Source organism: Copadichromis virginalis, linkage group LG8 (assembly GCF_057382275.1).
Source record: "Copadichromis virginalis isolate Kocher_CV1m ecotype Utaka linkage group LG8, C_Virginalis_male_GT1.1, whole genome shotgun sequence".
Classification (NCBI taxonomy): Eukaryota; Metazoa; Chordata; class Actinopteri; order Cichliformes; family Cichlidae; genus Copadichromis; species Copadichromis virginalis.
In genome coordinates this window covers 6,124,463-6,140,547 of record NC_140625.1, presented here as the reverse complement: position 1 = coordinate 6,140,547, position 16,085 = coordinate 6,124,463, and the positions used below count along the sequence as shown (strand labels likewise).

At 41.1% G+C, this 16,085-nt stretch overlaps 1 protein-coding gene across 1 annotated transcript; it reads left to right on the top strand.

Annotated features, from left to right (window-relative positions):
• The first annotated feature begins 44 nt into the window (after positions 1 to 44).
• hs3st3l (heparan sulfate (glucosamine) 3-O-sulfotransferase 3-like) lies at positions 45 to 15,967 on the top strand. The gene is made up of 3 exons (XM_085465489.1): positions 45 to 871; positions 13,697 to 13,926; positions 14,408 to 15,967. The coding sequence occupies exons 1-3, from the start codon at positions 372 to 374 to the stop codon at positions 14,794 to 14,796; spliced, it is 1,119 nt and encodes a 372-aa protein (XP_085321615.1). The 5' UTR covers positions 45 to 371; the 3' UTR covers positions 14,797 to 15,967.
• The last annotated feature ends 118 nt before the right edge of the window (positions 15,968 to 16,085 follow it).

Sequence of the window (16,085 nt, the reverse complement as noted above, 5' to 3'; positions counted from 1 at the left end):
CCGTGGTAGAGAGACGCAGAGTAATCCAGTGAAGTGGGGAGAGAGAGAGAGAGCGAGAGAGAGAGAGACCCGCTGCAGCGAGGCTCTGACATCAGAGCGTTATTAGTTCCCCTAGGTTGCCAGGGTGGGTGAGTAAGTGGGCGCATATCCTGGATGTCACGTAAACACTAGTTCCAGTGATTTACTGAGTTTGAGCGGCTTTATGGTTCGAAGAGTTCTCAATATGCTCCAAACACGCGACGTGAACGAGCAGGAGAGCAGCGGAGCGGACTGACAGAGACTCTCCAAGAGTTCACGGGATGTTCATGGCGTTAGGATGTGAGCTGAACTTGTGGTAGAATGGCCCATTATCACACATGGGCCTGTGAGGAATGGCAACTTTTTACCACCACCACCACTACAACCACCATCATCACCACCACCCTCCGAACACGGACCTGCGGCGGCTTTTCCACCGGCTCACCATCGCGTCCTTGCTGAGCATCCTCTGCTTTTCGTTGGTCTACTTTCTCACTGGATGCTGCGAGTCGGAACTGACAGAAAACTCTGAAATAAAGTCGCCCACGAGCGAATTCCTCGTGTCGGGGTCAGGATGGCCGTACGAGAGAAACGGAACCAGTTTTGCCAAAGAGAGTGTCACCGCAGCTGGAGAAGGCGCATTCGGCAGCGAGCATCCCGAGCTGGAGGCGAACAGCTCCGGGAAAGAGTGGACAGCCACTCGGAGGTTACCCCAGGCGCTGATTATAGGGGTTAAAAAAGGAGGCACCCGAGCACTGCTGGAGTTTCTGCGGCTCCATCCAGACATCCGCGCCCTGGGGTCTGAGCCGCACTTCTTCGACCGGCATTACGCACGGGGATTGGACTGGTACAGGTACGCGCACTTTACGCACAGAATCCAGCTCACCAGAAGTGCTGAAAGTACTTTAGTTTTTGCACGAGTTGCTCTTTGTTTTATTTTTCCTTTACAAAGTTTATCCTAAGAAGATGTGTCTTACAGAAATCTGTATTTTTTAAAAGAGAAAACCAAAATGCTACAGTGCCCTAATAATTCTTGTCATTTAAATGACACAAATGATTCCAGTATTAGGTTTCTGTATTACATTCGAGAGCCAATTAGTAACCGCCAGCTTCATCTTGTGTACCCAAACACATCTACTGCTATTCCGAAGAGGTTTAGGTGACAGTCAAAGAGAATTTGCCATCTGGCTATACCAATCTGTGCATGCGTACACGTGTGTACTTGCCATACTTGCTGTGTGCGTGCATACGTGCCTGTTTGTTTGTAGGGCTGCAGAGAAAGAGAGCAGAGGCCTCCCAGACTGACTTTTCACAGAGCAGCAAAGTAATCATCTCTGGAGCCAGAGCCAGATGTTACTGTTGTCATGTGGCTCAGTTCTTGGGCTGTTTCATGACAACTCGGAAACAAACACACACACACACACACACACACACACACACACACACACACACACACACACACACACACACACACACACACACTCTCTCTCTCTCTCTCTCTCTCTCTCTCTCTCTCTCTCTCTCTCTCTCTCTCTCTTCTAGGTCCAATTCAAGTTACTTAGACCTGGTAGAGGGGACTTTGAGGGAAAAAAAGTTCCCAACAGATGCTGGATTACACATTTTTGATTTTCATTCTGCTTTTCGAACTGTGCCTACTGTAAGCCTGTGCACCCACAGACCCGCAAACTGCTCCAAATATGACAGATTAAAACTGTATCCAAATCTGGATACAGTGTTGCATGCTGTTAACCAGCTTACAGTATATTATAGGGGCTCAATAATGGCTCTCATTGGCCTGGATCTGGGAGCCTGTTTGATACGTCAGCAGCAATTTAACCTATGACTCAGAGAGATAAAGTGAGAGAAGTAATATCTGCTTCCTGGGGAGTGTTTTTACATTGATGTGATCACATGCAAAGACAGGAAAACACACCACAGCCACCATCATGTCAAAAACTGTGGGATGTAAACATAATGAGAAAATTCCACAAATCTGGAAGTACTGAGAAAGCCACAGAGGCCTCATCTGTCTGCCTACATGTCTGCTCTGTGTGAGAGTGTGTATGTGTCTGTGTGTGCCACAAGATTATGTGTATGTGACACCAGATTGTCACATCTTACCCTCAGACCAGATGGGCCTCGTTGCATGTTGGGCCACTTGACATCACTGTCAGCTCTGTCAATTGACCTCTGACTCTAGGTCACTTTACGCTGAGAGTTAATGATGTGTTCACACCACTTCATAACAAGCAGTTCACAAAGGACAAAGGACATGGACCCCTTTGTTTGTGGTTATTGAAAAAATTCTTAAATTACTATTGTTTTTATTTGTATTTTCTAATGTTGATTTAAAAAAGACTGCAGTTCAAGAAGTTATACTATATATATATATATATATATATATATATATATATATATATATATTCCTCAGTTGTACCAGCTTTATATATATGTATAATCATGTGAACAAAAGCCTTTCTAGTCAGAGTCTGGGACCTCCTATTAGTCCTATCACTGCAAAGAGGACAGTTTAATCATACTGCTGAGCTATTTCTCACAAAACGAAAGCCAATCTATCATGAAGGTCAAAGCTGAGCTGTAGAGGAAACTTTTCGGCATCATAAGAGAAACACAGCGCTCAAAAACATTACATTTATTTGATATCTGCTGTAACACCGGGCAGCATGGTAGTGTGGAAGTTAGCCCTGTTGCCTCACAGCAAGAAGGTCCTGAGTTTGACTCCACTGTTCTGTGTGGAGTTTGCATGTTCTCTGTGTTTTATGTGTGTTCTCTCCAAGTATTCCAGCTTCCTCCCACGGTACAAAGACATGCAATTAGTCGGGTTAGGTTAACTGGTCATTCTAAATGGCCCATAAGCAAATGGTTGTCTGTCTCAATGTGTTAGCCCTGGCTGGGAGCCTAACACATAGAGTGTACCCTACTTCTTGCCCTATGGTAGCTGGGATAGGCTCCAGCCCCCCACAACCACAAGGATGGATAGATGAATTCTAACAAAGAAGTAAATATTGCCAAAAGCTTTAAAAACTTTATTTTGGGGCAAAGTGACCAAAGTTTTTTTTTCAGATTTGACTGGTCTTTCATACATTTTTTTATGTGTCAGTGAAGTTAAAGCTATTATAGACAATGCTCAAAAACAAACTGAGTAAATGGGTGCATAGAAGTATTAAAGATGGCTGCCAAGTTATGAGACTTACTTCTGGAGTGACCACAAATTGCTTGCTTAGCTACTGGTCACGCAATCGTTATTATTATTATGTATTTCTTGACAATTGAAAGTAAAGTTATTCTTGTTTCTGTGCAAGTTTGAAGGAACTTAATACATAAATTACAAAATATCTTTAAAAAGGCATCCTATTTTTTTTTTTTAAACAAAATGTAGTTGATTTCATTTTGCTTCTCTTCTATAATTTATGTGTGAGATGTAAATGCCAGAACATGACATGCAAAAACGAATTAGCATATTTTTGAGGGGGGTTAGCTTACAAGTAGTCTTATTATTGTTATTTTTTTTCCCAATTAAATACTTGAACCAAAGATGGAGTTTGTACAGGGAGTGCAGAATTATTAGGCAAGTTGTATTTTTGAGGAATAATGTTATTATTGAACAACAACCATGTTCTCAATGAACCCAAAAAACTCATTAATATCAAAGCTGAATGTTTTTGGAAGTAGTTTTTAGTTTTAGCTATTTTAGGGGGATATCTGTGTGTGCAGGTGACTATTACTGTGCATAATTATTAGGCAACTTAACAAAAAACAAATATATACCCATTTCAATGATTTATTTTTACCAGTGAAACCAATATAACATCTCCACATTCACAAATATACATTTCTGACATTCAAAAACAAAACAAAAACAAATCAGTGACCAATATAGCCACCTTTCTTTGCAAGGACACTCAAAAGCCTGCCATCCATGGATTCTGTCAGTGTTTTGATCTGTTCACCACCAACATTGCGTGCAGCAGCAACCACAGCCTCCCAGACACTGTTCAGAGAGGTGTACTGTTTTCCCTCCTTGTAAATCTCACATCAGATGATGGACCACAGGTTCTCAATGGGGTTCAGATCAGGTGAACAAGGAGGCCATGTCATTAGTTTTTCTTCTTTTATACCCTTTCTTGCCAGCCATGCTGTGGAGTACTTGGACGCGTGTGATGGAGCATTGTCCTGCATGAAAATCATGTTTTTCTTGAAGGATGCAGACTTCTTCCTGTACCACTGCTTGAAGAAGGTGTCTTCCAGAAACTGGCAGTAGGACTGGGAGTTGAGCTTGACTCCATCCTCAACCCGAAAAGGCCCCACAAGCTCATCTTTGATGATACCAGCCCAAACCAGTACTCCACCTCCACCTTGCTGGCATCTGAGTCGGACTGGAGCTCTCTGCCCTTTACCAATCCAGCCACGGGCCCATCCATCTGGCCCATCAAGACTCACTCTCATTTCATCAGTCCATAAAACCTTAGAAAAACCAGTCTTGAGATATTTCTTGGCCCAGTCTTGACGTTTCAGCTTGTGTGTCTTGTTCAGTGGTGGTCGTCTTTCAGCCTTTCTTACCTTGGCCATGTCTCTGAGTATTGCACACCTTGTGCTTTTGGGCACTCCAGTGATGTTGCAGCTCTGAAATATGGCCAAACTGGTGGCAAGTGGCATCTTGGCAGCTGCACGCTTGACTTTTCTCAGTTCATGGGCAGTTATTTGGCGCCTTGGTTTTTCCACACGCTCCCTTTTGACTATTTTGAATGAAACGCTTGATTGTTCGATGATCACGCTTCAGAAGCTTTGCAATTTTGAGACTGCTGCATCCCTCTGCAAGATATCTCACTATTTTTGACTTTTCTGAGCCCGTCAAGTCCTTCTTTTGACCCATTTTGCCAAAGGAAAGGAAGTTGCCTAATAATTATGCACACCTGATATAGGGTGTTGATGTCATTAGACCACACCCCTTCTCATTACAGAGATGCACATCACCTAATATGCTTAATTGGTAGTAGGCTTTCGAGCCTATACAGCTTGGAGTAAGACAACATGCATGAAGAGGATGATGTGGACAAAATACTCATTTGCCTAATAATTCTGCACTCCCTGTATAATGCAAACATACAAGCTAGCAACATGTATAAACATAAATAGCCTACTCAAAAATGCAGATTTTCAAGACAAAGCTTAGTTGTGATAACATTAAGGCTGGATAATAATTTTACTGTTTACTTTCCCTTTAAAAAAGTCTGGCTAACCTGTAGCTAGACACAGCTCTCTGTGAATGGTATTCATGGCCATTGATCAATGGTCTTTGATCAGTAGTTGTTGATCAATGATCATAGTAAAGATCAAGAAACTGACCTCACAGCCCATTGTTCCCTCAGTTGTACCAGCTTCAGTCATTAAGCAAATATGCTGTTTATAATGTTGGAGAAACCTGCAGTCAGCTGAGACTGAAGAAGTCACCTGGATGATGACAAACATTTCTCCCACTGAAAACGCCACGTGCAGACGAACAGAATCAGCCTTTTGGGAGCTAACCTGTAGGTTTGTCAGGCTGCTCATATTCTGTGCCATGTTCCAAAATATCAATAATTATAGCTTTACAATGTTTTGCAAATGAACTATAGCTTAGAGAATACAAATAAGACTCAGCATCAACTTTTGGAAATAAGACTCATGTTGTAATAAATGAGAATGAGGCATAAGGCAAAAATTCACTTTTTCTAACAGATGGTTAATGGAGGGTCAGCTTCAGTGCTTACTTTGTCAACATGACATTTTTGTGTAGATACTTTTGTTTTGTTTTTTTTCAGTTTAAATTAAAGAGGATGAGATATAGTGTATCTTCTTTAGAATCACCCCCTCTTCCATTTGGGAGTAAAATAACATTTAGCTTCCCCAGGACTATTGAGATCAGAGTCCTTGACAAAGATCCACTAATGGCGTTGAAGCAGAGATTGGATCTGGAAGAGCGCTGCGATGGGCCCTGAGATGGACTGGAAGTTTCCTCCTTACTGTGCTGCCTGGGATCGATAGCGCTATCTCCTCGCTCTGACCTTGGGTTGACTCCAGCGTTAGAGCAGTTAGCTTTGGTCAGCTCGGCTTCTGTTACAATTAGCAGGAAGCTTTCTCCTACATTGGCATAACCACCCCCCTCCCTCCCTTTCTCGCATAGGCACACAGGGGTCATGTTACTCACAGCTTTTTTCTCTCCAAGCAACTCCGGATGAATCCATTAAAATTGCTCAGCTAGCAATTCACATTCTCCCTCATGATGCTTTCTTATTGAAAGATGGCATGACTGGCGGATGGAGAGCAAAAAAAGGAGGGGTTGAGGGGTAAAGTGGATGAGGAAGAGATAAGGCTTGGGTGAGCTGGAGGTTAAAGGGTGAAGCCAGTGTTACCGCAGCCTCACACATCTCTGCTGACCTTTGCTTCAACCCAAGGGACTGTTATCAGAGCTGGGCTCGTGTGTGTCTGCGTGTTTGTGTGTGTGTGTGTATCTTTGGGTTTGGCTATAGACATTCTGTCCTCCAGACAGCTGAGCTGGTTGTATTTCGTTCCTGAGGTACAGTGAGATTTATCAATATATTATTGATTCTGATTTACTGGCAGTAAAAAATGTGACTCTTTTAATAAAAAGCAGCTTTATGCTTTGTGGTTGGAAGCCCATGGATAGCCATAGATAGTATAGACGATGAATGTAGCTTCCATATTTGTAAAGTAAAGCCAACATATATGCGTGAAAAAACTGCACCTGTGACACTTTTTGATTGCTAAAAAAACTCCAGTTTTGCTGCAACAGTCTGTTGTAAAATGGTCCTCAGATATCTGCTCTGTGAGCTTAGTAAACACATTTCTGAGCATATCCAGTTTCACAACACTACGATGGTGAGAAGCGTGCAGCTCAGGGCTTTACAACAACCAGTGGCAGGTGTCATGGAGGCTACTACCTGTCTAGCTAGCTAGCCTACTAGCTAGCCAGCTAACTGTATATAAAAGATAGATCATTAGTGTTTTGATTGCAGAAATGGTCGATTTCTGGAGTAAAACTGGCTGTATTTGGCTGAGAAAGTGTTATCTGTTAAGCATTCACAAGCAGTCAGGTGCAGTGCAAATAGACACGAAGGTCAAAGTCAATAATTCAAATTAGCAGAGCTGAGGCAGACAGCTGCAGTTTAAAAGTGTAAAGGAGAGATCACCCAGACTACAGCTATTATAACGTGGAGAGCTGTTTAATTATTTATTTATTTATTGGTACCATGGTTGAAAAAAGTTTTTTAATACTGTAAAGTTGGGCATTTTAACATGTGATTTCATGGGAGGGGTTTATCTAACTGCTATCTGAGACAGCCTCATGTGACCACTAGAGGAGCTGCAGATTCTGGCACGTCAGTGTTAGCATCTTTTTTCAGATGTGGAGGCAGCCTCTTTGTTCCGGACACACCAACTTACCTTGGCATAAATCTACAAGTTCCTGAAAATTGATTAAAAAACACCCAAAAAACTTTTATTAAGTTCTTGGAGCAGTGTGAAATCCTAAAGTTCTGCTTTATTTGTAGTTACTTTAAGTTTAGTCTTCAGCGGTGAATGTTAGATTCTTCCTGAGCCTCACAGATAATTTATTTTTCACTACCTCGACTTGAAATTTATGCTTAGGATCAAATAAGCCAATAACATTTTAAGATATTTAAAGGCATAAATCTTTATGTATTTTTTTGTATTTAAATAAGACCAATTTCACTGAAACCTTTTTAAAACATAAAACTATTTGTTGAAATTTATTCCATAAATAAATAAATAAAAAATAATGTTTTAATGCTCCATTATTTTACTTTCCCCCCCAAATTGGTATTTTTTTTTCACCAGCACTGATATCAGGGGTTTGATTTCATAGTAAGCTGTTAAAACTACACTGACTGAGAGGTTTTCTAATGCTGTGGGAGACCTACTGGGACTTTTAATTGCAATCCAGGATCAGCTGCTCTGATGGCACCGGTGCATTTGCAATTAATCCTGAACTCGTTAAGGGATGCTTTTAAATTCATACCAATACACTGCTGAGTTTTTCTTGCAATGACACAACACATGGTGTTACTTTTGTTTTTTGTGTATGTGTAATAGAAAATAATTATCATGTAAATAACACAAGAACAGTTGCCTAAACATTTGATGTCCAGCAGGAGTTAGAGAGAAACATGAAACCGAAATTTTTAGATGAATCTGATCTGATTTATTGATATTCTTTGGTGATATTCCACACACACACACACACACACACACACACACACACACACACACACACACACACACACACACACACACACACACACACATTTGTGCGCACATGTGTGTGTATAATTTTGATAAGTTGTTATGAAACAACACACTAAAGTATGAAGTAATTAAAGCTATACTTGATTTTGGTGGCTTTGTGTAACTGGGGTTCAGGTGTGATCTCTCTGTTCCTCGTACTGTACAGGAGGTAATCACCATAAGGCCTAGACGGGTGGGGCGATCTGGCTCTCATTAGGGCACTCCCCCGGGGTTTGGAAAGCAAAGGCTGGGGGTGGTCTGGGGCCCCTCTATGATGGATGTCTCCTGGAAGTGGACAGGGCACATCCACAATAGACCGACCACTTAATGGTCCCCCATACAGAGGAAATGGATGAATGGTCCCTCAAAAACACAGTCATGCATATGTACAAACACAAAAATACACACCCAAATCTCATATTTGACTCATAAGCAGGCAGCCAGGTGTGTATAATGAATTCCGCCAATATGTTGCTGCTCTTTAAATGGCTATTGTTTCCTCCTTGGATCAAACATCAAAGATTAACAGACCACTTTTTCATTCTTTGATCCAGCACACCCTCAAATCCTCAGATTCTTTGCTGCATATTTCCTGCTATACATGATGAAGAATGCAATTGCTTCACATTTATTAACACACACATCACATGAAACAGTATGCTACTGATGAGCCTCTAGAGGGTCCTGGCTCCTTTAGTCTCCACCTGCTTCTCTTGGTCCCAGCTGAGGCTCAACGCTGCATTACCAGTTGTACTCCATCCCTTTACATTCACACCAGCACCCCCTCACTTCCCACCCCATCATAACATTCACCCCAGGTCATGTCATCCCTACTGTCACTGGCTAAGCACCATTCGCACCCACCTATACGTGGTAACCCCTAAGCCCCTACAGGATCAGCAGCCATTGGCCTTGGCTTGCCTGCAGTAATTCACCAGGGAGGTGTGCAGAAATATTGGAAATCAGGAGACAAAAGAGTGATTCCTCAAAGGAAAAGGGGCTCATTGTAAGCGGACGGATAATCCACGTGTTCATCTTCCTGGATGTTTGATCTCGCGCTCAGGAGAAAATGAGCAATGAGCGGTAAAAGGATGCAGCTAAAACAGGAGCTTCAAAACTGCCAATTTATTAAGCTGCCAATTTATTAAGGTGAACACACCTCTTGTGTTCATCTGCCAGTGAACACAAGAGGTTAATACTACTAATGTGGGGACAGACCATAAAAAGATACCACTTTGTGTCACTGTACAAAAGTAATGCCATCATAACATGTTAATGTTGGCATTACTCTGGGAACGTTTGTGATGCAGTATTCCTATTTATTCACCAGTTGGTGACCCCCCGAGGCTGTTCATTTGGTCTACTTTGGGTTTTGGTCACGCACTTTAGTGAAGTTCAGGTTTCTTAAGTTATACTTAATTGGGAATAATATTTCTTCACATAATGTTCTTCACGAATAGTCATGCAGAACTACATGTAAAAAGCGGACTTTTTAAAAATACACTTGTAATATTTAATTTAGTTTGTTACTGTTGTTACTGTCTTGGAGGAACTGTGACCACATCATTTCCTTCTGATTACTCATTTATTTTTCATACCAATAACAAGTAAATATAAAACACCACACACTATTTTTTCCTAGCAAAATTACTCTTTTTTGATCCTGCCCCGTCAGCACCACTTCAACCAGTGACATTGTTTCTGATCTGGACGAAATGTTGCATACCTTTATTCTTATACCTCCAAGAGCACAAAGTTCCCTATGCCAAAAGTACGATGAAGCCATATTTAGTTATCAGAAAAAACTAATGGCTATTTTGTCAATCAATTAGTGTGTCTTTGCTAACCTCATAGCAGAAGCATATTTGGAATACATCTTATCTTTTGATGGTGCTCTTAGGAGCAGTAATTAGCTCTTTGTGCTTAGGTAATGGTATGGGGCTCTTGGCTCTCAGGCTATTCACAGACAGATTGCTAATGGAGGTGCGTTTGTATCCACTCCCATCATTCCTTCATCAGTCACCCACCCCTTTCATTTAAAACACTCTAGCAAATGCTCTGGCACACACACACACACACACACACACACACACACACACACACACACACACACGATCTTTTAAAGGGTCTGGTAAAAATCCACTACACCCACCATTTATGTCTTCAGAGCATTTGTGTGTGTGTGTGTGTGTGTGTGTGTGTGTGTGTGTGTGTGTGTGTGTGTGTGTGTGTGTGTGTAGGATGTTTCTTTTTTAAATGTGTCTTTTTCTGTGTGTGTGTGTTAGACTGTGAGAAATTGGTCCACAGGGAGACCAGAAGCACGACAGCAAATGCTTGACTAATGAGTGAATAATGAGTGTATGTTTGTGTTTTGCAGAATGTGTGTGTGTGTGTGTGTGTTTATGGGGCCATGTAACAGACTGTACGGCTCCTCCTGTCTAGGGTATTGGAGTTAAAAGGGAAGTCTTCAGGCTAAGTGGTGGTGAGCACTGCCTCACACTGATCAGATCAAATGAAATCGCTCTGAGTGTGTTTGTGAAACTCCTAGAAGTAGGGCCGTGTGGTGGGTAGTAGGTGGATGTATTGACAGGTTGCAGGTGCGACTGAAGCCTGACTGAGCTGACAGGTAGAACATCAATTGATCAGCAGTGTTTCTCTTTCTCTTTATCCTCTTTTTGTAAAAAAGTATCTTCTTCTTATTATTAAGGTGTCATTTATGAGAACATTTTTATTGATTCTGTTTTCTGATACAGCCTTTAAATAGGAGTTTGCATCTCACTCACTCACACACACACACACACACACACACACACACACACACACACACACACACACACACACACACACACACAGATTTGTTTCCATTTTGACAGAGAGGGATGAACCAGTGACAGAAACACATCAATTAGAATTTTACTTAAGGATTTGGCAACAGTGGGAACAAAGAACTCCTTTTTAATAGGTACAAACGTCAGAAGCAGAAAATTACGATGTATTTTTATTTTTTTGCACTAAGTAATCCCAAAATACAAGAATTTGTATACACACCATCCACTGATACACATACAATAGTAATGCTAATCTACTCGGTCTTCTCCATTTGGCCACAGGTTCTCATCCACATCACATCTCATGTCATCTTGGGCAATACACCTAGGAAAGAATCTTCTGGCTGCCAGAATTGAAGGAGTTGAAAAATTGAAGGAGTAACACTTGTGTAGATGTTCATCTACAATGAGAATCAGCTGTGGCTGGTTAAACTGCATTTTTAGATTTAAAATATGTTTCAATAAAATATTGCTGTTGGATTTTGCTGTCTTTTTAAGTTTTGCATTGTGTTATTGTTTTGGCCATAAGTTTAACAGTTTTGAAAACAGTATGTAAGCACATGCAAAATGTCCTGTACGTACAAAGATTTTTGGCAGTTGTTGTGTCTGAGTGAGAAGATAATTCATGAAATTTGAGAGATGTAGTCATTGAATGCATTTTGTGCCAAAACAATGATAACTGGTCCTCAGTTTAGCCCACATAGACTTCTGTTGTGCTCACTGTGTGAGGAGTTTTGCAAACGTGACCTAAGTATTGAGAAATGTGTCCTAGCGTCTGTAAAAAACTGTAACGAATTCTGCATGATGTCTGATTCATTCCAGTAACATATATTGAAATTATAAACAGAGATGTGTCCTTGTTTTACACAAGAAAACACTGTGTAATGCTACATGTTGTTAGTGTTTTTTAGGTCATTGTTTTGTGGGTGACAAAGTGTGTTTGTCGGCTGTCAACCTTTGCTAGTGTTCTGGAAGAATGAGTTTATTTGAGACCTGAATGAAGTGTTTTGGTAGTTGTAGTGCATTTTGAATGTGAAATGAACTGCTTTGCCAGGCTGACGGTCAGTTAGGAGGATTGTGTGAAGTGTTTTGCAAAAGTGACCTAAGTATTGTGAAATGTGTCCTAGCGTCTGTAAAAAACTGTAGTAGCAGTCAAATTATGAACATAATTCTTCATTCTGAATCTCAACCAAAGCTACAAGAAAAGTTTTGTTAAGAGAATACAGAATCCTAATTTAAGGTGATATACAGTAGGATTAGCCATAACAACTTCCCATCTTTATTTATTATTTATTTCTATTTATTTATTATTATTTATCTATTTTTTTTATTATTACTTCTAATAAATCTGTTTCTATTGTTTGCATTTTTATTCTCGGATTCTTCTTGAGTAGCTTTGCATCATCATTTCAGAAATTATCCAAATTTACTGAATACTGGCCCTTTGTGCAGTCTCTTAGTTCATCCCTTATCTGAAACAAGCCTTTTTAGCTTTAAAACAGATTTTGTCTGATTGGCTGTTCTATTTCTCAAAGGTGCCCAAAATAACTAACTGAATAATTGATAATGGAAATAAAAACACATAAAAAGGTTAAATCATTTTTATCTTTGCCAAATTTGTTGTGATGTTTTTATCATGGAAACTGGCTGTCAGTCATCTTACTGCTAAATGAGACCATTTAAGGTCTACTAATATTCAGTATCATCAAATATAGAGAGGCTGTCTTTACATTTCATGCGAAGATTAAATTATAACAGGACACCTTGTCCATTGGGGTCTTTTTGGAAACAAATGAGGTTTTCCTAAATACGCTGAAACCCTGTGTTTGCCTTAACTACCTATTTAGAATCAGCTCTTTAGCTTACAACGTAACACCAGCTGAAATGCTGATTCAGAGCTGCTTATGATCGTTCCACTGTGGCTGCTTGTGTTTGGTCAGCCAGTCAGGTGTGTGGCAGGTGTGTTAGCAGATGTCCCTGAATCCCCAGACAGTCCTTTGGGGCCTCTGGAGTCTTTTATCTCTAAATGAGTCCCATCTGCTGGGCTTCTGCTGCGGAGGTGGAGGTGAACAGAGTGAGGTGCATTCAAGGAAATCTGTTTTACGTACCTGCCTCTTTGTCTGGTTCACAGAAGAAATCTTGCTCGGACACTCTGATGCGATGTGTGTCAAAATGATTAATAGGGTCATATGAGGGAATGTGTAGAGACCTTTGTGATTACTGTACTGATTTTCAAGAAAATACCTATATGTACCCATATGTGCAGATACATGTTTTCAGGATATAATTTCAAATGCTGAACTAGTCATTTAAAACCTTTATTTTTACTCTTTAAATAGTCACATGTTAGACAAAATCTCACATGGTGGATAATGAAGAAAATGTACTAACATTAAAAACATCGATCCATCATTCTTCCAGTGGAGTAGTTCCTCCATATACACGCATTTCATACCAGCCTCAATCTTTTGCAAGGATTTATGTTTCTGACTTGTGTAAATTCATCTGCTTACTTTCATGTGCAGAAGTATAATGCCCAAAGCCCTGGATGGCCAGATTGTTATGGAGAAGACGCCTCGTTACTTTGTTACCGTGGAAACACCAGCGCGAGTCCATGCCATGTCTAAAGATGTGAAGCTGATCGTAGTCGTCCGTGACCCTGTGACCCGAGCCATATCTGACTACACACAGATCATCTCCAAGACCCCAAACATCCCCGCCTTTGAGAGTCTAGCCTTCAAGAACCAAACCACAGGTACAGATACAACTAAATGCGAGGATTTGATTGTACTTCTCATGAAGATGTTTTCATTTTTTTCTATTATGGGTTTTTTTTTTCAGTTTGCCCAGTCAGCTATGCATAGCATCTCTACCTTTATGAGTCAGAGATTAGTTTAATTTCCAGACAGCTCCACTATCTGTAGGCATTTGCAAATGCTGCCTCAAGCTGCATTTAATAGTTGTATCAATTAGCATTTATTTACACCTGCCAAAGTGTTTTACATCCAACATTTTGACAATGAGAAGTTTCCTGTTTCCTTACTAGGAGCTTGGGATGCTTGGTGTTTACAAGATATCAGCATTCATCTTGGTTCTAGTGATATAGATGATTGGTGTGGGGTCAAAAAGTGAACACAGTGGGCGAAATCCTCATCATCTGACCATCCTTATCTAGGAGTAAAGATGACATAAATCACATGCATTGCTCTCTCTGCCTCCCGTGCCTTTGTCTCTAGGTCAGATCGACTCTCTGTGGAGCCCGCTGTGGATCGGTCTGTATGCCCAACACATGGAGCGTTGGCTGGCCTGGTTCCCCAGAAATCAGATCCATCTGGTCAGCGGGGAAAGGCTCATCTCAGACCCAGCCGGGGAACTGGGCAAAGTCCAGGAATTTCTGGGCCTCCAGAGGATTGTCACAGACAAGCATTTCTACTTCAACAAAACTAAAGGCTTCCCGTGCCTCAAGAAGCCGGAGGGAAGTAGTAAACCGCACTGCCTGGGCAAGACAAAAGGGAGGACGCACGCCTCCATCAACCCAGAGGCAATTCAGAGACTGAGGGATTTCTACAAGCCTCACAACCAGCGCTTCTATCAGATGGCAGGACAGGATTTTGGATGGCAGTGACCCTTTGACGGGGTGGAATTTGGGGCTTTTTGTTGGCACTGTTTTGAATAGACGCCTGTGTTAACATGCCATCTGATTGAGACAAATGCAGCGACTCAGAGTGCAGAAGAGAGAGCCAGTTATCTGCTTATGACCAGCCAAGCAGCATTGCAGAGACTTTGTTAATAAAAACCCTGTGTCAATCCATTCAACTCTACCAATCAATCACCGTATGTTTGAAAGACAGCCGTGTCTTTTTCTATACGACAGATTGCTCAAAGTGGTTAACATTTATGTGTAAAGGTGGTCATGAGAATGTGGTTGCTGTAAGTTGTGGCTGTATAATTGTAGAACAGTGAAAACACCGTAGCTTTTAGTGTCTCTGCAGTTTAATCCCGGTGCTCAGTAGACTGTACAAGGAACTCAAGATCTGATGCATTTTCACCCTCCTCAATTTCCATAACTTTCTCTTTCGACCTGTTTGTTTTCTAATCTTGCTGGTTAAGAATTTAAGAGCAATCAGTGCCTACATGTTGAGCACCATCCTCCAAGCATTGTTTCTGAAATAAAGTGGGATGAATCTTTCATGCGGCGAGCAGCAGAAGGGTGAGCAAGAGAATCTTTGTATGAGCTCAGATTTGACTGAGTGGTTTTGTATTCTTGAATAATGAATGCGGATAAATGGATGTAGGGGAAGCGGTGTGGATCACTTGCCGCTTGGCACATTTATGTGAAGGATTTAAGTTGGTATCCCGCTGCAAAACCAGCATCCTGTGCTGCACCTTGAACAAGGTAAAGGGAACCACTGGAGGACAACAGAAACAAGACAAGTTAAATGAATGCAGAGGTTCGACCCGCCGATGAGCCATTTCAGTGGACTTTGATGTACGAAGCTTTTCCGCTTCTGCTTACAGGGTTGTCAGTTTTCAGTTTGCATGTATTTGCACTTGTATGAAAGCATAAAAAAGACACCTATTTTTCAGCAAAGATTTCTTTCCCACAGCTCTTCTTGCTCATTGTTTTCTGTTGCTATAAGCTCTTACTGAGCTCGGATGACAAATGATTGAATTTCTATTGAATGGCATTAGTGCAATTGCTTTGCAAATGTAAAGGCTGCAGATTGCCTCGGTGGTAAGATTCAAAAAGTCTGGTGGTATCTGTAATAAAGTGAAACAATACTTTAATGTCTGAACACTCACGAGTGTGGTTACTGAGATGGACTACAAGGGTGACTGAGTTCAATCTTTTGATTAAAAAACATATTTATGTATGCGTGTGTATGGGGGTGCGTTGGCTCACCAATTTCTGCT